The 24,915-nt window shown below is 36.2% G+C and overlaps 1 protein-coding gene across 1 annotated transcript in view; it reads right to left on the bottom strand.

The window, feature by feature from the left end:
- The window catches only part of LOC131928493 (neuromedin-U receptor 2), a 46,204-nt gene extending 21,876 nt beyond the window's left edge, over positions 1 to 24,328 (bottom strand). Inside the window, exons 1-3 of the mRNA XM_059284557.1 lie at positions 24,199 to 24,328; positions 22,004 to 22,223; positions 18,149 to 18,513 (exon numbers count right to left, since the gene is read on the bottom strand). Of these exons, the coding sequence (XP_059140540.1) occupies positions 18,149 to 18,513; positions 22,004 to 22,223; positions 24,199 to 24,328 (715 nt within the window). The remainder of the gene's footprint in view (positions 1 to 18,148; positions 18,514 to 22,003; positions 22,224 to 24,198) is intronic.
- Positions 24,329 to 24,915: the final 587 nt, after the last annotated feature.

The raw sequence follows: 24,915 nt of genomic DNA, 5'->3' as shown, positions 1-24,915 counted from the left end.
TATGTCATTGTCCCGCCTGCGCATCCACATCCCGAGTATTTTCCTATATGTCATTGTTCCTCCCCACCAGCTCCTCCGCCAAGAATTCGCTCCAAAAGGGACCTAATATACTACTACTGAGGGGGGTTATAACTGTTTCATATAATTTGTAATCTTAATCACTATCGCCCAAACTGCAAGAATACTACTACTTCATCGTGATGACGTTGTCGATCTTGTCAAAATGTCCCCTCCACCACGCAGTTCGCCCATAAGTAAATTTAAATAGAGGTGCCACATCAGTTGTATTTGTTTCTCTATTGTAATTTTTTTTAAACTAATCACACGAGTCAAACTGTATATATAAAGTAATTATGTGTGAAGTTTTATGTATAACATTTTCTAATTCAATTATTCGAAAGCAAATACATTATACAGTTGCCTTAAACTTAACACCCCTCTTGCCAAGTTGTACTACTGTAAAGGTTTTTTTAAACATTGCAATGCATCGTAATGGTTATTTTTAGAATGGCAATCTGATACAGCTGTTAATACGTGTTGTAAACGTAGACACTACTAGACTAGTACAAAAATGCTTACTTGCTGCATGAAAAGAAATCTTGTGATTTACATAGATGTGCCGACCAAAAATATTTTTTAACAAATATCAGTTTAAAACTTTGAGTTTAAAAAGTTTCCAAAAAGGCGCCACTTTGCTGAAAATGGCCAGAGGGGGAGCGGCCGCTCCCCCTGCTCCCCCCCTGCGTACGCTACTGTGTAAGGGGGTCATAAGTCAAGGTCATTACGTGACCTTTTCCCAAGGTTGTTTGCATGAGTATTACAGTTTTCATCATCGTCTTATGATGACTATTACAGATTTACATTAGTAATACTTCTTTCCATCAATCCATTTTGCTTTCATTTTTATATCTATGCTCTTTGCCATCATGATTATATTTGTAGACATATTTCTCTTTAAAATATTCAGCACTCAGGCGAAAATGTTGCAAGACACTTCTTGTTTGTTTATCCAAAGTCTATCCATTTTCCATACATATTTACTATCCTTTCTGTCCTCCACCAACGTAACAGGTTTAATATGCACTAAATGTTGAATGACTTTCAATTTTTCATTAATCTCTGGTGTATTTTCTATGACAACTGGATTGTAACTCTATTCAAACAGGCCAAATTCTATTAAAATATCTTTTTCCCAGTGTGGTCTGGTATTATGGTCCTTAATACGATAAACCAAATGTAGCACTGATGGTTCTGGATCAGGAAGCGCAGCTTTTTTTTACTTTCTCGTATATACGAAGTATAGAGAAAGTATTGTAATCGTGCACAAAAATCAATTGAAATTTTAACAATTTTTACCGTATTACACCTCAGTCCTTCATCACATCCGAAGTATAGAGGACTTATTTTAATCGGGCAAAAATTATCAATCCAGATTTATCAAAATTAAGAGGTTTTATGCGTAATCCAGTTTGAAAAACTGGGCGTTGCAATTCTGTCCGTATGTCTGTGTGTGTGTGTGTCTGTCTGTCTGTCCGTGTGTAAACACGATAACTTGAGTACCGTTACAGCTAGGTTGATGAAATTTCATATATAAGTATTTCATCAAAATCGTAGATCCGTATCAACTTTTGAGCGATTTCCGATAACCGGAAGTGGTACTTTTCCTACTTTGAATTTTTTAAAAGCCTATAACTTGAGTACTATTTCAGATAGATAAATGAAATTTCACATGTAAGTAAAAGATCTAATTCTCTACCTTCTGTTAAATTTTGAGTAATTTCCGTTGACTGGAAGTAGTAATTTACGCCACTTCCGATTTCTCAAAAAACTAATGTAAATTTTAAAAGTACTAATAATATTGCGCACTATTATGCGCTTTTTTATTTCGCGTTCACTTGGTGTGCAATTAATTTGTCTACGAGATTTTATTCTATTTTTAAAACTTTAAGTATTTAAAATGGATTAAAAATCATGTCTATAGCCCGAGTTCCCATCCCCTGTTATTTTATATAAAAATATTCGAGAAAGTTTAGGGGAGATCACTCCCGGTTTATTTTTGTTGTATTTAAATATTAGCTCTGCCCAAGACTTATCTCAGGATCATCATTTTCTTAGAGGTTTTGTACGTTTGTGTGTAAACCTACGAGAGGGTTTGAACCTATTACTTTTAACACTGTGTAGTTTTTTACTCAGAAACTTATGGTTTTTTTTTATTTTAATAATTGGTTTTAAAAAAAACTTAGAAAGACCGTTTAAACAGCTCAATTAACAAATTGAAAACGAAATCATGTTTAGTTATGAGTATTTTTTCTGTCGTGGTTGTTTTTAGCTATGATGCAATGAATTATTTATTTATTTAATGTGTCCATTCATTTAAACTACACAATTTTAAAGAACTAACGTGTATTTGATTTTTACATATATATTAATTTATTTATTTTAAAAATAATATTATAATTAACTTAAAATCTTTTTTATTTCATTTATGGACCATTATTGACAACGATTACCTCCCATCTCACATTAGTATGCAAAGTTTTGCTATAAAAATCGAATAAGCGTAACACTCAATAAATTTTCATTTTTTTCCAGCTTTCATTTTGAGAAGACAAAAATGTTCACATCAATACCAAAGTTGCCTGTATCTATACATTCTGCTTTCATTTATATATATTTGTTCTTTGCCATCTTGATTATATTTGTAGACATTTTTCTTTTTAAAATATTCAGCACTCAGGTGAAAATGTTGCAAGACACTTCTTTCTTTGTCCAAAGTCTTTTTATCCATTTTTCAAACATATTTACTACCCTTTCTTTCCTCCACCATTTGGACCTCTCCCCAAGCCTGATCCTACTCTGATCACTTATACGATGCCTAACAACAAATTCTCCCTATTCTGTCAAATAACAGTGTTTATAGTCACTCTTATCCTTAGGAGGGGAACGTAACAGGTTTAATATACACTAAATGTTGAATGACTTTCAATTTTTCATTGATACCAGGTGTATTTTTTTATGACAACTGGATTATACCTTTTTCAAACAGGCCAAATTATTTTTATAAAATATATTTTTTTCAAGTATGATCTGATATAATGATCCTTAATACGATAAACCATATTTTGCAATAGTGGTTCTGGATCATAAACCATATGTAGCACTGTTGATTCTGGATCATAAACCATATGTAGCACTGGTGGTTGTGGATCATAAACCATATGTAGCACGGATGGTTCTGGATCATAAATCATATGTAGCAATAGTGGTTCTGGATCATAAACCATATGTAGCACTGGTGGTCCTGGATCATAAACCATATGTAGCACTGGTGGTTCTGGATCATAAACCATATGTAGCACTGGTGGTTCTGGATCATAAACCATATGTAGCACTGGTGATTCTGGATCATAAACCATATGTAGCACTGGTGGTTCAGGATCATAAACCATATGTAGCACGGATGGTTCTGGATCATAAATCATATGTAGCAATAGTGGTTCTGGATCATAAACCATATGTAGCACTGTTGATTCTGGATCATAAACCATATGTAGCACTGGTGGTTGTGGATCATAAACCATATGTAGCACGGATGGTTCTGGATCATAAATCATATGTAGCAATAGTGGTTCTGGATCATAAACCATATGTAGCACTGGTGGTCCTGGATCATAAACCATATGTAGCACTGGTGGTTCTGGATCATAAACCATATGTAGCATTGGTGGTTCTGGATCATAAGCCATATGTAGCACTGGTGGTTCTGGATCATAAACCATATGTAGCCTTGGTGGTTGTGGATCAGGAAGAGCAGCTTTTTCTTGGTTGTATTTAAATATTAGTTCTGCCCAAGACTTATCTGCAGGATCAAACCATTTTCCCTGAGGTTTTCTACGTTTGAGTATAAGCCCTCGAGAGGATTTGAACCTAACACTTTCAACATAACGTAGTTTTGACCAAGACAACAATGTTTTTTTTTAAAATTATATTAGTAATGGGTTCTAAGAAACACTGAACAGAAAATTTTTAAATCACTATGAATTGTATTTATTTATGAGTATTTTTTCTGTCATGGTTGTTTTTAGTTTTGTTGCAGTGAATTAATTCTTTATCCAATGTGTTATTTTTTTGCAAATTATATATTTTTAAAGAACTAATGTACATTTTATTTTTACTCATAAATAATTTAGTTACTTAAAAAATAACGCTAACATTAACATCTTTTAATTTCATTTATTGACTATTATTGACAACTATTACCTCCCATTTCGTATTAGTATGCAGAGTTTTGCTATAAAAATCAAATAAGCGAAAAACTCTGTAAACGAAATCATCTGACTCGTTAGATAGCGCGCGTTAGGGCATGTTAATACTCAGGTCAACATGATCTCATTTTTTTCCCTTGTCAGGCATTTTTTTTTAATGCAGAACCATTCTCACAGTATAGAGCAGGGGTTGGCAACCTTTTGAAGCGGAAGAGCCAAAAGTTACAATTTTAAAAATGTCCCTGGTTTTAAAGAGCCACTAACATTTTTTTTTATTTCAAATATTTTATTTTTTGATTAAGATTATTAGTATTTGTGCAAGGAGCTGGAGAGCCGCCTCTTGATATCAAAAGAGCCGCATGCGGCTCGCGAGCCGCAGGTTGCCGACCCCTGGTATAGAGTCATTTTTTTTTCTCCTTTTTGTGTTTAAAATAATATTTCTTGTAATAGATTTGCTAAGACATTTTATTTTATGTGCCCAAATATGAAGAGTAAGGTCGAGAAATAGAGTGGTTACTAAATTAAATGTCACGAGTTCGAATCCCAGTTCGAATCGATACGACGTCATTGAGTTCGCTCAGCCTTTATTAATACCTGTATTTAGTTGGGAGGAAAAAATAATTAATATCGACTTCGGACTATATACCGTGACTCTTATCCTTAGGTAAGCCGCATGGGAAACATCACAGGTTTAATATACACTAATAGTTGAATGACTTTCAATTTTATTATTGATCTCTGATGTATTTAAATGACAACTTGATTGTAACTCTATTCAAACAGGCCACATTTTTTTAAATATCTATTTTTCCAGTATGGTCTGGTAAAATGGTCTTTAATACGATAAAACATATGTAGCACTGATGGTTCTGGATCAGGAAGAATAGCCTTTTCTTGGTTGTAATTTTTAAGTGTTAGCTCTGCCCAAGATTTATCTGCAGGATCAAACCATTTTCTTAGGGGTTTTCTACTTTTGATTATAAACCAGGGGTCGGCAACCTGCGGCTCGCGAGCCGCATGCGGCTCTTTTGATATCAAGATGCGGCTCTTCAGCTCCTTGAACAAATACTAATAATCTTAATAAAAAAAAAAATTTGAAATAAAAGAAATTTTAGTGGCTCTTTAAAACCAGGGAAATTTTGACAATTGTAACTTTTGGCTCTTCCGCTTCAAAAGTTTGCCGACGACTGGTATAAACCCTCGAGAGGATTTGAACCTAACTCTTCCAACATTGTGTAGTTTAGACCCAGACAATAATAGGTTTTTTTTTTTTTAATAATAGTTATGGTTTTTAAAAAAAAACTTAAGTACTTTATACAGGAAGAGACTACATATTGATTGATTATTGTTTTTTTTAGTTATGAGCATTTTTTCTGTCCTGGTTGTTTTTAGGTTTGTTGCAGTGAATTATTTCTTTATTTAATGTGTCCCTTTTTAAATTATATATTGTAAAAAGCTAAAGTACACTGAATATTTATTTATAAATAATTTATTTACTTTTAAAAAAATGCTATCATTACCATTAAAATATGTTTTATTTCATTTATTGACTATTATTGACAACGATTATCTCCCATCTCACATTAGTATGCAGAGTTTTGCTATAAAAATCGAATAGGCGAAAAACTCTGTAAACGAAATCATCTGACTCGTTAGATAGCGCGCGTTAGGGCATGTTAATACTCAGGTCAACATGATCTCATTTTTTTCCCTGGTCAGGCATTTTTTTTTAAATGCAGAACCATTCTCACAGTATAGAGCAGGGGTCGGCAACCTTTTGAAGCGGAAGAGAAATTTTAGTGGCTCTTTAAAACCAGGGAAATTTTGACAATTGTAACTTTTGGCTCTTCCGCTTCAAAAGGTTGCCGACGACTGGTATAAACCCTCGAGATGATTTGAACCTATCTCTTCCAACATTGTGTAGTTTAGACCCAGACAATAATAGGTTGTTTTTTTTAATAATAGTTGTGGTTTTAAAAAAAAAACTTAAGTACTTTATAATGGAAGAGACCTCATATTGAATGATTATTGTTTTTTTTTTAGTTATGAGCATTTTTTCTGTCCTGGTTGTTTTTAGCTTTGTTGCAGTGAATTATTTTTTTATTTAATGTGTCCCTTTTTAAATTATATATTGTAAAAACCTAAAGTACACTGAATATTTATTTATAAATAATTTATTTACTTTTTAAAAAATGCTATCATTACCATTAAAATATGTTTTATCTCATTTATTGACTATTATTGACAACGATTATCTCCCATCTCACATTAGTATGCAGAGTTTTGCTGTAAAAAAAAATTCATAAAAAACGTTTTAATAACAAGCTTTTATGTAATGATGCACTAAAAAGTAGAAAATAAATTATAGACTACTATTTAAATAACTATAAAGAAAAGCGTGGGTCACTTTAGTATCTATTGGATACCTTTACTAATGTTAAGGAAGACACCCACGCTTTTCTTTATAGTTATTTAAATAGTAGTCTATAATTTATTTTCTACTTTTTAGTGCATCATTACATAAAAGCTTGTTATTAAAACGTTTTTTATGAATTTTTTTTCAGTACTTTACATGTTTTATCTACAATAGAGTTACATGACTAAAAACCATTGCGCGCCTACTGAATATCACGTTCAGTAGGCGCGCAATGGTTTTTGAACGCAGCCATTACGTGGTCGTGATGGCGCAGCTATTGATGACGCGTGTGGTGTGGTTGGCTAGACATGCCTACTAATTCGGTCCAAATTTTAATTAATTCATAAAAAATCAATTAGGCATCCAATTAAGTCAAATTTAGTTTCAGATTGCATTGTCTTCATGTCTTGACCCACGTGCCAACTGTGAATCGTGTCGGTCAAGTAGAACTGTCCGAATTTTCACTCCTGCGTTTCCGTCTAGACAGACAGACTGTCGACTGACGAGGAAGTGAGTTAAATAAAAGCTTGTAAAAAATCGAATAGGCGAAAAACTCAGTAAACAAAATCATCTGACTCGTTAGATAGCGCGCGTTAGAGCATGTTAATACTCAGATCAACATTATCTCATTTTTTTTCCTGGTGAGTTGTGAGGTAATTTTTATTTTTAATGCACATTTTTTCCTCACAGTATCGAGTTAATTTGTCTACTCCTTTTCGAGTTTATAATAATATTTCTTGTAGTAGATTTGCTAAGACCATTTTATTTTCTGTGCCCGAAATTGGAAAGGTCGAGAAATAGAGCAATTACTAAATTAAATGTCTCGAGTTTGAATCCCAGTTCGAATCGATACGACTTCATTGAGCCTATAACAGGGGTCGGCAACCTTTTGAGACAGAAGAGCCAAAAGTTACAACTTACAAAATTTCCAAGTTTTTAAAGAGCCGCCAATATTTTTATATTATTATTATTAATATTATGATCTTTAATTAGGATTCAGTATATTATATATATATATATATATATATATATATATATATATATATATATATATATATAAGCCTATATATATATATATATATATGTATATATATGTATATATATATATATATATATATATATATATATATATATATATATATATATATATATATATATATATATATATATATATATATATATATATATATATATATATATATATATATATATATATATATATATATTTGTGCAAAAAAAAATAATTTCGCAAGGGCGGCGCCCCAGGGAGGGGGGGGGTAGAGGTGCGATTTTTCTCTATATACGGTAAAAAAAATTGTATGCGGTTCGACACAGTTTATCCGAGTGCCATGAAACTTTGGGGAGTAAATGAAAATACTCTGCGAAAAAAAAATTAAAATTTCTTATGGTCGCCGCCCGAGTTAGTGCATTTTTTTTGTCAATACACGTTTTGGCGCCCAGAGTCCCAGAGCGGCTATGTTAGTACTTGGCATCCGTTAATCAGGCGTTCTGCATTGCCAAGTCGTAAGGGGTACTACTATATTCAACGGCAAAACTGCAACAGACGCAACCGCCGGCACCTCGTCCATTTTACGACCCGAAGAGCCCCGGGCTCACCTGCGAGCACTTTAGCGCCTACATTCGGTTTTTTTAAAGTCTGTACACTATAGACACGATGGGCAACAATACGTTCATTTTAAACAGCGCGATAGGTTATGGATACAATGGATTGCTATAGTCGCTCACTAAATTGAGTCACTGCAGGGTGCGATTTGGCGCCCAGGGCTATCCCGTGAGCACTAAGCGCCTTCCTTAGCTTTAAAGAGCACACTACAAAACGACATTCCGACATTCGATAATTAAACCAAGCTAGGGGCCGAACGCGGCGCCCCGGCGGTAGTGTTAACGGGTTCTCGAGAGCGCCACTTACCGTCGGTAGTGATTAACGGTGATATTACGGTGAGTGATTAACTTACACTCAAGGCTTTCATACAGCACGCCATGGTGGTGGGCGGTAGTGTAGGAAACCAGTGCCCCGATAAATATGATCCAAACACAGGAATTGTTTACATTTAAATAACTCACGATTTATGAAACAATGAAGTAGTTCTACATTGAAATGTCGAGTAACTAAATGTTCTAATATAATAGCGAGTATTTAATGTTTATATTTATTATTATATCGTTCATTACTGAGTGTTGCAGACTAATACATTTATGAGTTTTAAAAATAAAATAAAATAATTATTTATGTTTGTGCATCGAGCTGAAGAGCCGCATCTTGACACCTAAAGAGCCGCATGCGGCTCGCGAGCCGCAGGTTGCCGACCCCTGGCCTATAATAATACCTGTATTTAGTTGAGAGAAAAAAATAATTAATTACGATGTCGGACTATATACAGTAACCCATATATAGGCATACAACTTTTAAAAAATCAACTGAACTCTAACTGTATCTATTCAACATTCAGGTAGCGGGTTTTAAAAAATAAAAACATAAATTACTATACACGTGGCTTAAAAAGTTAAAGAGCATTTAACTTAATTCGATCATATATTAAAATACAGACAGAAAACTTCAATTTCAACATTTTAGTGACTAAAAAAAGTCTACTTTCATTCATTTAAGAAGGTACCTATACATAGATCTAGCACAAAACGTCTAATTACAATTTTATCTTTATTTTTCAACTGTTTTTTTTTTTTCATTTTTTCCATCTTTCACTTTGAGAAGACAAAAATTTTCACATCAATACCAAGGTTGTCTGTATCTATCTTTTTTGCTTATATTTTTATGTCCATGCTCTTTGCCATCTTGATTATATTTGTAGACACATTTCTCTTTAAAATTTTCAGCACTCAGGCGAAAATGTTGCAAGACACTTCTTGTTTCTTTATCCAAAGTCTTTTCATACATCTCCTATACATAATACATTTGCATGTTATCTTGCCTTGTTTATCCGTGTATGTACTTTTAATTTTGTGTTTGTCTGATGTACAAAGTATACTGGTTCCTCTGCAGTTGGAACCAGTACTGTGCAGTGGGTTTTTAATACCGATATATGCATCTAGTTTATTTGCCTCTTCTGTAGTTCCAATGTTAGTTTCCTGTAAAAGTAAGATGTCAATATTGTGTTTATTTATTATGTTGTTTATATAATGTGTTTTGTCCCTAGCCCCCCTGATGTTCAATGTTGCCAGAGTTAGCATGAATTATTTGGGGTTTTCTTTCGAACATCTGTTTCTGGAGGGCTGGATGGTGGTGGTCTTTTAACGCCAAACTTTCCAGCCGCTGGTTTGCTATCCCGTTGGGCCCTGGTCACGGCCCTTTGAGGTGGCTTTACTGTAGGTAATTGTTTTTTACTTGAACTCATTGCTTGACTATATGACAGTTGACCTGATACCTTTGTTGCTGATATACTTTGTGAGCTTTTAATTTCCTTTAGCGGTTTCGTTATGTTTTCTGAACTAGTGTTATCTTGAAGAATATCATTTATTGTTTCGTCGACTGCCTCCAAATTTTCATGATCCCCATCTTTTTGAGACCCTGTTACTATGGAATTTCTGGTCGCTATTGTCTCCATGGCTTCGGCCTCTATGGTGGTTTCTGCTACGCTTTCGTTAACTTGCTGCGGTGCTACAGTAGTATGATGTGCTTCAGTTTGGCCATCTACTCCAAAGGCATCTTCTACCTCTCTATGCCTTGCTTCTCTAAGCATTTCATTTTGTCTTTCTCCGTCAACATCATAACTGTCCCAATGCTTTAAGAAATTTTTATTGTTGCTTAGATGCTCCATAACTTCTTCTTTATCATTTGCATCCCAAGGCTCAATTGCCCTGTACTGTCCATCTACTAGCTGGACGCCGTCAAGAGCGCGAGTCCTCAAATGCTCACACATTTTAGGCAGGTGCCTGTCTGTGTTGCAGTGGCAACATTGCACCCTCCTCCCATTGAGGATTATAAGGACTTTGCTTTCTTTGTTGGCCTCGTTTGTAAGTATAATATGTGTGGGACACTCTCCACATCTTCTTTTTCCAGAGAGATGGTGAATTGGACCACATTTGATAATTTTAATAAATATTAATAATGGGTTCTAAGAAGCCTAGAAGATTACTTGTTTTAAAAATCAATCGATATGAATTGTGTTTATTTTTGAGTATTTTTTCTGTCATGGTTGTTTATAGTTTTGTTGCAGGGAATTATTCTTTTATTCAATGTGGTTTTTTTTTTAATTATACGTTTTTAAAAAACTAATGAACATTTTATTTTTACTTAAAAATTATTTATTTATTTTAAAATTAACAATATAACTAACATTAAAATCTGTTTTATTTCATTTATTGACTATTATTGACAACGATTACCTCCCATGTCGCATTAGTATGCATAGTTTTGCTATAAAAATCGAATAAGCGAAAAACTCAGAAAACGAAATCATCTGACTCGTTAGATAGCGCGCGTTAGGGCATGTTAATACTCAGATCAACATTATCTCATTATTTTTCCTGGTGAGTTGTGAGATAATTTTTATTTTTAATGCACATTTTTTCCTCACAGTATCGAGTTAATTTGTCTTCTCCTTTTCGAGTTTAAAATAATATTTCTTGTAGTAGATTTGCTAAGCCCATTTTATTTTCTGTGCCCGAAATTGGAAAGGTCGAGAAATAGAGCGATTACTAAATTAAATGTCACGAGTTCGAATCCCACTTCGAATCTATACGACGTCATTGAGTTCGCTCAGCCTATAATAATACCTGTATTTAGTTGGGAGAAAAAAAATTAATTACGATGTCGGACTATATACAGTAACCCATATCTATTCAACATTCATGTGGCGGGTTTTAAAAAAATAAAAAATATTACTATACACGTAGCTTAAAAAGTTAAAGAGCATTTAACTTTATTCGATCATATATTAAAATACAGACAGAAAACTTCAATTTCAACATCTAGTAAATAAAAAAGTCTACTTTCATTCATTTAAAAAGGTGTAATTATACATAGATCTAACACAAAACGTCTAATTACAATTTTATCTTTATTTTTTAACTGATTTTTTTTTTCATTTTTTTTCCATCTTTTACTTTGAGAAGACAAAAATGTTCACATCAATACCAAGGTTGTCTGTATCCATCTTTTTTGCTTTTATTTTTATATTTATGCTCTTTGCCATCTTGATTATATTTGTAGACATATTTCTCTTTAAAATATTCAGCACTCAGGTGAAAATGTTGCAAGACACTTCTTGTTTCTTTATCCAAAGTCTTTTCATACATCTCCTATACATACAGAGGCGTAGCGACCCTTCCCGGCGCCCGGGGACAAACTTTCAATTTGCACCCTCCCCCCCCCCCTCTCATGATTTTGATTTGCACACCCCCCTCAAACTTTCGATTTGCACCCCCTCAAGCTTTCATTTTTATTTTTCCAACCCATTTTGGCGCCCCCTAAGGTCGGCGCCCGGGGACGTATGTCCACCCCCCCCCCCGCCCATTCTCCCCCCCTCCCCCACCCCCTCGCTACGCTACTGCATACATATTTACTATCCTTTCTTTCCTCCACCATTTGGACCTCTCCCCAAGCCTGATCCTACCCTGATCACTTATACGATGTCTAACAACAAATTCTCTTTTTTCTGTCAAATAACAGTGTTTATAGTCACTCTTATTCTTAGGTAGGAGGGGAACGTAACAGGTTTAATATACACTAAATGGTGAATGACTTTCAATTTTTCATTAATCTCTGGTGTATTTTCTATGACAACTGAATTGTAACTTTTTCAAAGAGTCCAAACTCTTTTTATAAAATATATTTTTTTCAAGTATGATCGGGTATAATGATCCTTAATACGATAAACCATATGTAGCACTGATGGTTCTGGATCAGGAAGCGCAGCCTTTTCTTGGTTGGATTTAAATGTTGGGTCTGTCCAAGAATTGTCTGCAGGATCAAGCCATTTTCTCAAAGGTTTTCTACGTTTGAGTATAAGCCGTCGAGAGGATTTGAACCTAACACTTTCAACATTGTGTGGTTTTGACCCAGACCAGGGGTCGGCAACCTGCGGCTCGCGAGCCGCATGCGGCTCATTTGATATCAGGATGCGGCTCTCCAGTTCCATGCACAAATATTAATAATTATTTTAAATCATTTTCAAAACTCATCAAAAATATTATAAAGAAAAACAATCTTTAAACAGGATAAAAACACTCATCAGAGAACAATGAGAGAAGGTGAGCTAGAAAGTATACGGACAGACGCTTGGGCACCAAAACTCATCAAAAATATTATAAAGAAAAACAATCTTGAAACAGGATAAAAACACTCATCAGAGAACAATGAGAGAAGGTGAGCTAGAAAGTATACGGACAGACGCTTGGGCACCAAAACTCATCAAAAATATTATACAGAAAAACAATCTTTAAACAGGATAAAAACACTCATCAGAGAACAATGAGAGAAGGTGAGCTAGAAAGTATACGGACAGACGCTTGGGCACCAGGCCCAGCCCCAATGCCGTGCTGTGACCAGAAGTGCCGACCTTTTCGATTATCGTTAAATGGGAAATATTATTTTTATTCAGAATGCATTTCTCTACCGGTCAGTATGTATTTATTTTGACAAGAGTGACGTTGTTTTTTAGTTATAAGCTTCCTAGAGTTGAGCCGGATACTGGACGGTGGGGTACGAGTTTACCCTGCGTTCAGTGGGGTGGAAGATACGCTAGGTGAGAACCAAAGGACAAAAGTGAGCGATACCCAAGCCAGTTACACTATAATTAGTCGGAGTTTGCCGTGTTGAGGGCTGCCTGACTATGGGAAACATATACTGAGCCGGTGGTTGCCGGAAAGAAAGGGAAAAAAGTTATTGGTTTCTAACGTGTATTGGAATAGTCCTAAAGATATATTATTTGATCACTAATTTTATCCTAGCAGAGCTCGCTAAAATACTTTAATATGTTTTGTGCGAAATATTAGTATGTTTTTTAAGCATAAATATTCTTTTATATCTAAAGCTATTTATTTGAAATAAAAAATCAAATATATATATATCTAATCCTAATCAAACGCCAAAATATTGAAATACAAATGTTAGTGGCTCTTTAAAAACTGGGAACTTATGTAAATTGTAACTTTTGGCTCTTACGGCTCAAGGGGTTGCCGACCCCTGATCCAGACAATAATGGATTTTATTTTTAAATAATAGATTCGAAAAAAAACTGAGAAAAAAAGATATTTTACCCGCTCCGATCTAGCAATAAATTGATGAATTTTGTTTAACTATGAGTTTTTTTCTGTCGTGGTTGTTTTTAGCTTAGTTGCAGTGAATTATTTCTTTATTCAATGTGTCCATTTTTTAGATTTTTTTTTTTTAAGAACTAATGTACATTTGATTTTTAGTTATAAATAATGTATTTACTTTAAAAATAACGCTGTAACTAATATTAAAATCTTTTTTATTTCATTTATTGACTATTATTGACAACGATTACCTCCCATCTCACATTAGTATGCAGAGTTTTGCTATAAAATCGAATAAGCGACAAACTCAGTAAACGAAATCATCTGACTCGTTAGATAGAATCCCAGTTCGAATCGATACGACGTCATTGAGCTCGTTCAGCCTATATTAATACCTGTATTTAGTTGGGAGAAAAAAATAATTAATTACGACGTCGGACTCTATACACTAACCCATATATAGGCAAACCACTTTTAAAAAATCAACTGAACTCTACTGCAACTAGTCAACATTCATGTGGCGGGTTTAAAAAATAAATATATATATATATATATATATTACTATATAGCCTACTTAGCTTACAAATATAAAGAGCATGGTTTTTAACTTGATTCGATCATATTCAAATACAGACCGAAAACTTTAATGTTAACATTTTAGTGAATAAAAAAATGTTCATCAAAGACCTCAGATCAGATGTAGTTCAAAATATTGAAATTCTCCCGAGAGAAGGTCTAACTCTGCGACCTAAATCCTTAAGGTACATCATTACAAATCTAGAGTGCGGTTAAACATTAATCCTTTAATCTAGTTTACTGAGGGGTTTTTAATGAGGTCCGGAGCTTCAGGAAATGCATTGATCCATTGATTCTTAACGAATTATTTCTTGGTAAATATTAATTTTATAAAATCCGGAGTATTTACTTTTAATTGACGATATTATTCAGGTTCGGTTAGATGATGAGCTTAAAGTAGGAGGAGTTGAAATAGAGACATTTACTAGTATCAGAACATACGATGTTCTCTAGTAGAAGTAACGCATTGAATAGGCTCCATACACATGTCTGTAGGAAAAATTGCTAAGGACAGAGGACTCTGGAGCTTTTGGTTAACGGCCCATAATCCAGCAGGACAGAGGACTCTGTATTGCGGCCCATACCCCAGTAGGACAGATGACTGAAGTTCTTTTGGTTGGCGGCTCATACCCCAGCAGGACAGAGGATTAGAGATTTTGTTGGCGGCCCATACCCCAGCAGGACAGAGGACTCTGAAGTTCTTTTGGTTGGCGGCCCATACCCCAGCAGGACAGAGGACTCTAGAGATTTTGTTGGCGGCCCATACCCCAGCAGGACAGAGGACTCTGGAGATCTTTGGTTGGCGGCCCATACCCCAGCAGGACAGAGGACTAGAGATTTTGTTGGCGGCCCATACCCCAGCAGGACAGAGGACTCTGTATGGCGGCCCATACCCCAACAGAACAGAGGACTCGGGAGTGATGAATATGACATATGATCTTTTCCGTTTACCGTACGTCAATGTTTAAGTCACCAGTATTGCCATCACGACAGAAGTGCTCAATATAGTCTAGGGGTAATCGTTTGGTTTTGTTTGTATTTAATGTATTGAAGTATATTTAGCAGCTACTTAAAGGCCTTCAGTAAATCAGTAAATAAAGCTATTTTAATTAAATACCCTCTTCCCCGCCCCCTTCTCTCCCTCCCGTCTAAATAAACTTATTTATTTCAAAACAAATTATTAAAATAAACAATCTATAAACTCAGTTTTGTAAAGAAAAAGAAATAGTTTTCTACGTCGTCGGTATTGATTCCCCCTCTCCCCTCACGTCCTCCACCAGCCCCCCCCCCCCCTCCCCACCTAACTGTGTCACAAAATCAACAATCCACCCCTTCCCTTTAGTCCGTGACGTCAACCATTGACAACTCGTATACCAGATAATTAGAATTAGATACTCGTGATATCTTCCACTCTATCCTCATCACATCTTGCCCTCTGGCGGCCATTTTTGTGTACACTTCACAAGGCCAAATCTTTAAAGCCCTTAAAAAGCCCACAGAGTCTTATATTTTTAAAGTCGCCATTCTCCCTATCTTTAAAGCCCCTTTTTTCCTTAAACAGCCCATACAGAGGTCATATACTTTTAAATTTTCCATACACCCTTATCTTTAAAGCAAAGGCCCATACAGTGTATTATACTATTAAAGTTTCCACCCCCCTCCCCCTATGTTAAAGCCCCTTTTATTCCTTAAAAAACCCACAAACGCCCACACAGGGTGCCTTTTCCACCCACCCCACCCCCCCCCCCCCTTATTTTAAAGCCCTTTTATCCCTTAAAACCCACGCAGAGTATCATATACTTTTAAAGTCCCTTCCCCCCCCCCCCCCGCATGAATATGACAAGACAGATCCCAGGGGAAAGATAGACAGTGACTGCTGTATGTATGGGAAAGATAGACAGTGGGTGTGTATGGGAAAGATAGACAGTGACTGCTGTATGTATGGGAAAGATAAACAGTGACTGCTGTGTGTATGGGAAAGATAGACAGTGGGTGTGTATGGGAAAGATAGACAGTGACTGCTGTGTGTATGGGAAAGATAGACAGTGGGTGTGTATGGGAAAGATAGACAGTGACTGCTGTGTGTATGGGAAAGATAAACAGTGACTGCTGTGTGTATGGGAAAGATAGACAGTGACTGCTGTGTGTATGGGAAAGATAGACAGTGATAGACAGTGACTGCTGTATGTATGGGAAAGATAGACAGTGACTGCTAAACGTATGGGAAAGATAGACAGTGACTGCTGTGTGTATGGGAATGATAGACAGTGACTGCTGTGTGTATGGGAAAGATAGACAGTGACTGCTGTGTGTATGGGAAAGATAAACAGTGACTGCTAAACGTATGGGAAAGATAGACAGTGACTGCTGTGTGTATGGGAATGATAGACAGTGACTGCTGTGTGTATGGGAAAGATAGACAGTGACTGCTGTGTGTATGGGAATGATAGACAGTGACTGCTGTGTGTATGGGAAAGATAGACAGTGACTGCTAAACGAATGGGAAAGATAGACAGTGACTGCTGTGTGTATGGGAAAGATAGACAGTGACTGCTGTGTGTATGGGAATGATAGACAGTGACTGATGTGTGTATGGGAAAGATAGACAGTGACTGCTGTATGTATATCCTCGCCTCTCTATTGGTGCCACTTAACGCTAGATCGATCAGACACAAGCTCGGGGAATCCGGTGCTATTTTTAGCATGATTCTAAATCAACCCACAAAGGCAGGTTTTCTTTCAGCCATTTCTTCGAAGTAAGTTGTAATATTTTTTCTTCGCAAGATTTTGTAGTAGTATTATTATTTAATTAATTATTTCGATCAGTTGTTCTTTAATTCCTTTTTCACCTCATTTTTTTTTTAAATATTTAAAACGTTTATTTGGATAATAAACGGTATTTAGCTAATCATCGTTGACCTACTATTGTACCGTTAAATTATAATTACAATATAACATTCAGTGTTTTTTCCAGACTTTTTCTCCGGATAGCACTTGAAATTTTCGGGGGGGGGGGGGGGGTGCGGACACTGTTAAAAGTATATATTTTCTAAATAAATTATATTTCCTTGGGGGGGGGGGGGGACCGGAAGTAAAAGAAACGGAGTGGTCTAGCGGTAGAGAGCTGGACTGCTAACGCGTAAGTCTGGAGTTCGAATCCGGGTTCTAGTCAGCAGACCGTCCCTGAGTCTACCCAGCTCTGATGGGTACCTAACTCACGCTAGGGAAAGTAAAGGCGGTTGGACATAGTGCTGACCACACTATCTCTTCATATGCCGAGGTCACAGAAACAAATGAACTCTACTTCACTTGCCCCATAGACCGTCAGATTTGAAAGGGAAACTTTACTTTTTTACTTAACCCAGGGAGTCAAGTGTTTTTAACATGTATTGCTTTATATATATATATATATATATATATATATATATATATATATATATATATATATATATATATATATATATATATATATGTGTGTGTGTATATATATATATATATATATATATATATATATATATATATATATATATATATATATATATATATATATATATATATATATATATATATATATATATATATATATATATATATATATATATATATATATACATACATATACATGAAATTAAACTAATTAAGCTGGACTTACTTAACATCCTAATGACCACCTTGCGCGGCTGGTGCGGCAGGGTGGACGAGCGATGCATGCTGGAATAACTCTTCTCATCCGACGACCCCCGGGCCAGCGGTGACCTCCGCAGGGCGATGCCGATGAGAATGTAGAGGATGATGATCAAAGTAACGGGGCCGATGAAGAAGAGGAAGGTGGAGACCTGGAACATGTAGTACATGAAGCCGGAGAGGAGGTACTCGGGGATGTTGCAGATGAGGGAGTCTGGGATGGGCACGCTGATGTTGGGGTAGGTCACGGCGTGGTAGATCCGGGTGTGGACGGCGTACGGGAGCGCCACGCCAAGGGAGACGATCCAGATGGAGATGATGATTTTTACCGCTCTGGAAAATGAAAAAAAAGAGAAAAGAAATATTAGGTTTACTATAAAGAGTTGTGATATTGTTAATATATCTTTTTTTTTCTAATTAATTATGTTTTATTTGTTTTTAAAGATTTTACAATTGTATATGTGTATCAAAATTATTATTTTGAATTGTTATATATTTTGAATATTATTTTGATTTTTTTTTAAAACTTAATTCCTTTTTATATTTTATTAAAGGCGATTATACCGTTTTTGACAAGAATTAAAATTAGTATTATCTGAATTCGAGTTTTTAAATTAAATTACGCTTTTAAAGCCTTAGTCGTATTTTTATATTGATTTGAACCTCTTTTTAAGCCAGAAACCAAATTTGTGGTTTGGAAACGATTCAACACACACACAAAAGTGATCATTTTGTTTTGGTCAAGACGAGATTTTTCTATGTAGAGATTGAAGAAACTGAATGTCTATGACCTAGTCGGATTGTCGTGACCCTATCTACTGAAACTGTTGAGATGGGCTACAATTCGTGAAAATACGATTGTTCTTTTAGTTTTGGTATATAACAAGTTAGCCTAGCTCATAACGGAAGGTTTTCCATTCAATGCCTATCCGGCGTGTGACTGTCCGGCAAAGGTACGTCCGGTTAAGGTACGTCCGGTTAAGGTTTTCCGAATTATGAAGTTCCGGTGGATGCACAGCTGTCTTTAGTGTATGGACTGGTTGATTGAGGCGAGATATAGGGCGTTCTTCGGAATCAGAGATCAATTAAACTTAGCCATTGTTTGTCTATGTGTAGGTCAACAGTAGACGGGTTCATATTTTAATAAGAAGCAGTTTGTTAGTACAGATTTTAACAGTAACGAATTAGTTAAATTAAAATTAGAAATGGCAAATAGCTACGTCAGGGGTCGGCAACCTGCGTCTCGCGAGCCACATGCGGCTCTTTTGATGTCAATATGCGGCTCCCCAGTGCCATTATAATTATATTATTTTGTTTTCAGAAACTCAAAAAAAATATTATACTGTAAAAAACAAAACTCTAATCAAAATAAAAAACAATGAAAATATGTGGATTAGAGAGTACGAGCCGACCCGCGGCGTAATGATACGCCGCTAAGCTATTTAGTTGTTTTATTTTCTACTTTTCAGTAATTCATAATTTGTGAATTCGACAGTACCACTGCTATCACTGAAAATATTTGCTTTAAAACACTATCAGTGGCTCGTTAAGGACGATAACCCCCCCCCCCCCCAACCCTTATCACCCCCCCCCCTGAAAGCAGCCTCCTCTTAGTTACCTCCCCTAAGTTTAAAATTGTTTCAAACTAAATTATCTGCCCCTAATAGCTGTCACTAAACCCGGCTCTACGATTGTAAACATTTAGCGTGAACCACAGCTCACCAGACCATGTGATATGCCTAGAGAGGAAGAGAGGGGACTGCAAGGCGCGCTTACAGCTTGGTGTTTTCTAACGTCCCCAAAAAGAGATTTATATATAGATATGGACATCTGACATCCTCTGGGCATTAGGCCCAGCCCTAACAACTGTGCTGTGTCAGTCTCGTGGCAATGGTTCCATGCTTTCCACTACTGAGGTGATCAGAAAAATGTTAGTGGCTCTTTCAAAATTGGGAAATTTGTAGATTGCCACTTTTGGCCCTCCCATCTGTAAAGGTTGCGGTCCCTGAGCTATATATGATTAATATTTATTTAAATTATCCTCCTCATAAATAATTGAGTGAATTCAATGAATCAAATAGACCTTGTGATAAAAACGCACTTTTGTAAGAGTATATAATAAAGTAAGCGCTTTCGAGTCTTCTAATTGTGTATTTAACAACGCTATACCTTCTCTAATAAAATAAGAATCAAATGATTATTTTAAAACAAATATAAGACAAAAGAACAACACATATCCAGATACAGTTTTATTTGTAAAAGCTAAACTAAAATAAAAAGTTTTAATTTTTTATATAAAAAAACTTTATTTTACAATAATATACTTTTTTGTAAATATAGTATGAAATTGTCTCCCATGTACTCTCTGCCTTTATGTAAAGAAGAAGTAGCTAAGATATTATATAATTTTTCAAATTCAATAAATATTTCTTAACACTGTATATTAAACAATGTTGTTTTTCATTTCTAATAGTGTATATAAGCAGACATTAGCTTTTACTTTTACTATACAAGTAAAAAAGAGGCTTATTTGCATAGATATGTTACTAAATGCAGCACTATTTGCATCAGTTTGTGTTCATATTTCATGCTCAAATTTGGAAATTAAAAACCAGCGTGTAGTTTGCCTTAGCCGTTGAATTTTTACTCAATCCAATGTTCGCCTATACTAGCTGTATCCCTTGAAAGTAAACACGTTATTTGTTGTAAATTGTTTTTTCTTAACTAGGCCTACAATTTGTGTGTTAATGGTTGCCTTAGGTCTTTTAATTTTGACAATTTCTTATTGTTCTACTGTCCCTCCCCCCTATCCCCCCTCCAATTGAACGCTCCGTAATATGAATGTAGTGGCGTAGCTAGGGGAGGGCGGGTGGGGCGGCCGGCCCGGGCGCCGACTGTAAAGGGGCTCCCAATGAGGTAAAAAATTAATTAAAAAGCTCATTTTAAGCTGAGGTATTGAATTATACAGTCAAAGCTACGAAAAGAAACGACTTCAAGTCTTTACTCACCGATTTAACTGTTTTCTATATCAATTGTGTGGCACCGAAATGGAAATTGTTGCGGGATAGCAACTGGCAAGAACCGCAACAAACCTTTCCAACAGGGGAGGGGGGGGAAGGGGCACTTTTTCCACAGACAGGAATAACTATTCGTAGAAATGGGAGAGATGGGGCGCAAAATTGAAAGTATGTCTCGGGCGCCGGAATGGGCCGCTACTCCTCTCTATGAATGGCATTGTGTACTCAAAAAGGTGTGACACCAATGCCTCACTCACTTAACCCATGAGGCCTTATGCAGCTGTAACGATAGTATGTTGCTAGGTGTGAAAACATTGGCCACTGAAAAACTTATTCGCTTTCCTTAACGACGCTGTGGTCTTGTTGGCCAACAGGGGGGGGGGGGGGTCAGATGGCCAGGTGTGAGGAAATGGGTGATACCATTGGCCACTTAAAACGTATTCCCTTACCTAGACAACCCTATACCTTGTGGGCCAACAGAGGGTAGTATATGGCCAGGTATGTAGACAGGTGTGATACCATTGGCCACTTAGTTCGTATACCATTACCTAGACAGCGCTGTGATCTTGTGGGCCAAAAACGGTTGGCATATGGCCAGGTATGTAAGATGGCCACTTAGAACGTATTCCCTTACCTTGACAACGCCGTGATCTTATGGGCCAACAGAGGGTGGCAGATGGCCAGGTATGTAAGATGGCCACTTAGAACGTATTCCCTTACCTTGACGACGCCGTGATCTTATGGGCCAACAGAGGGTGGCAGATGGCCAGGTATGTAAGATGGCCACTTAAAACGTATACCCTTACCTAGACAAAGCCGTGATCTTATGGGCCAACAGAGGATGGCAGATGGCCAAGTATCTCTCTACAGTGAAGGCAGTGATGGTGAGCACTGAAGCATACGACGTCGACTCTAGCACAGTCTGACGCAGGTAGCAGAAAGGTTCCCCTAATCTCCAGGGGTAGGCCTCCCATATGGCATACAGCTCCGGTGGTAAACCTGGAAAAAATGTTAAACAAATATTGAGTTTGTAATTTAGTTGTATTGGGTCTAATATGGCATATAGCTTCGGTGGTAAGCCTGAAAAAAGATTACACAAAATATTAAGTTACTAATATACTTGTACTAGGTGGTAAGTCGGAAAGAAAAAGTTAAACAAAATATCCAATTACTAATATATTTTTACTGGAGCTACGACACATTCTCAAAATACACTAGCTCGATTCGGGCATTTGTAGCATTCGTGCAATAGTCCATTTGGGCATTTGTCCATTCGGGCGTATGTCGCTTTCGGGCAAGTGTCTTTCGGGAAAACGTCCGGCGACCCTTTTTACCAGATCAATATATTTAAAAATAGAAAAACATACGAAAAATAATATTTTTAATAACAAGTTTTTAAATGCAAACCCTCTCGAGGGTAAATATTGATATTCATGTACAACAAATGGGAAATCTAACAATGACCAAACCCCCTGCTTTAGCTAAATGTTGATATTCATGCCCAACATAGGAGACATCCAACATTCACCAAACCCCCTGCCTTAGCTAAATGTTGATATTCATGTCCAACATAGGAGACATCAAACATTCACCAAACCCCCTGCCTTAGCTAAATGTTGATATTCATGTCCAACATAGGAGACATCCAACATTTGGGGGAAAAAAACCCTGTCGTAGCTAAATGTTGATATTCATGCCCAACATAGGAGACATCCAACATTCACCAAACCCCCTGCCTTAGCTAAATGTTGATATTCATGCCCAACATAGGAGACATCCAACATTCACCAAACCCCTTGCCTTAGCTAAATGTTGATATTCATGTCCAACATAGGAGACATCCAACATTCACCAAACCCCCTGCCTTAGCTAAATGTTGATATTCATGTCCAACATAGGAGACATCCAACATTCACCAAACCCCCTGCCTTAGCTAAATGTTGATATTCATGCCCAACATAGGACACATCCAACATTGGCCGAACCCCCTGCCGTAGCTAAATGTTGATATTCATGTCCAACATAGGAGACATCCAACATTCCCTAAACCCCCTGCCTTAGCTAAATGTTGATATTCATGCCCAACATAAGAGACATCCAACATTCACCAAACCCCCTGCCTTAGCTAAATGTTGATATTCGTGCCCAACATAGGAGACATTCAACATTCCCTAAACCCCCTGCCTTAGCTAAATGTTGATATTCATGCCCAACTCACAGAAAATCCAATACAGACTGGCATAAATCTGACCTAATACAGTTACCAGCATCACGTGGTCTATCGGATCTTCTCGGCCAGTACACAATGTCCATAACAGCCCTTTTCTTATGCACAGGCAAAGGTAGTCGATAATTTATCTCCCCTGGTCTAGCTTTCCTAAACTTAACGAAGGGTTTTAAACAATGGTTTTAGACATGCGCAGAGCTTATTTCTAGCAGATGCTGTAATAAACATGTAAGCCACACTCTGCAAGAACTACTAATAGCAGTTTTAGAAGTTTTATGCAACATTCTGCAAGAATAATTTCTTTCAGGGGAAGGTGTTTTCGCATGTGTGTGTTTTTTTATTATTATTTTTGTTTTTGATTTTTTTTTTTTTTTTTTTTTTTTTTTTTTTTTTTTTTTTTTTGTAAGTGCCAGTTTCTATGGAAGGAAATTAATATTTTCAATAAACTGAATTTTTTTTCTAGGCTGTTAACGTGAAGACCAGGATCAGGATGGGAGTAAAGACAAAACGTAGGAGCTATCAACGTAAATTCACTTTCGTAATCTTGGCGATACAAGCAGAATTGTCGTGAAAACTGTGCACAAACAAAACTAAATGCATACATTAATTTAAGCCGATGACACTTTCAAAACATGTCACACTACCTAAGTACAGATAAACTGAACATAATTCCTTCGTTCTTGTAACATGCTTGTTATCATTTATAGACATAGTTATTATTTATAGATATTAAAGAATGCTAATAAAGTATAAATGATTAATGTATAAGAAAATTGACAGAGACTGAATATAAATAAAATAGATCTTCGTTACGTAAGTATTCATAAAACTGAACAACTAATTGGAAATTAGAATAATTGAACACGGTGAATTGATTTAATTTCACTTCATGTTTAGCTTGCATCGTCCAAAAAGATGTACACATGAAAGGCTGTACTTCCTAAATAGGAACTGCATATGTTTGGTCGCTATTCAACTTAATCCACGCAATTCGCCATCCACGCAACTTTATCCACGCCACTCCACCCACTAAGTGTATCGCTAATTTTAATTACCGCCGCACTCAGGGAGTGCAAATATGACTTATTTCTTGGAGGTTCTGAAAATTATTTCAAATTTAGGGATAATTAAATCACAAAACTATTTTTTTACGTTGTAAAAAATTGCGGTTATGTAAGTAAGAAAAAGGGACGGTGTGGTAGAGAGCTGGACTGCTAACCCAAGCATCTCGAGTTCGAATCCGGGTTAAAATCAGAGGAACGTCCCTGAGTCCACCCAGCTCTGATGGGTACCTAACTTACGTTAGGGAAACAAAGGCGGCAGGGCATAATGCTGACAACGGTATCCTTTTATATGCCGAGGTCTCTGAAGCAGATGGACTCTACTTCATCTGCCCCTTCTTGGGCACGTACGGGTAATGAAGAAGTAAGAAAAAGTGTCTAATTTCCTCTAAATTGTTTAAATTCGCATGTCACTTTGGAATACCATTTA

The sequence above is a fragment of the Physella acuta genome, unplaced genomic scaffold, assembly GCF_028476545.2.
Source record: "Physella acuta isolate Inbredline_101_S28 unplaced genomic scaffold, ASM2847654v3 ptg001509l, whole genome shotgun sequence".
Classification (NCBI taxonomy): domain Eukaryota; kingdom Metazoa; phylum Mollusca; class Gastropoda; family Physidae; genus Physella; species Physella acuta.
Note: the sequence above shows the minus strand (reverse complement) of the source record. Positions and strands in the feature narration are given on the sequence as shown.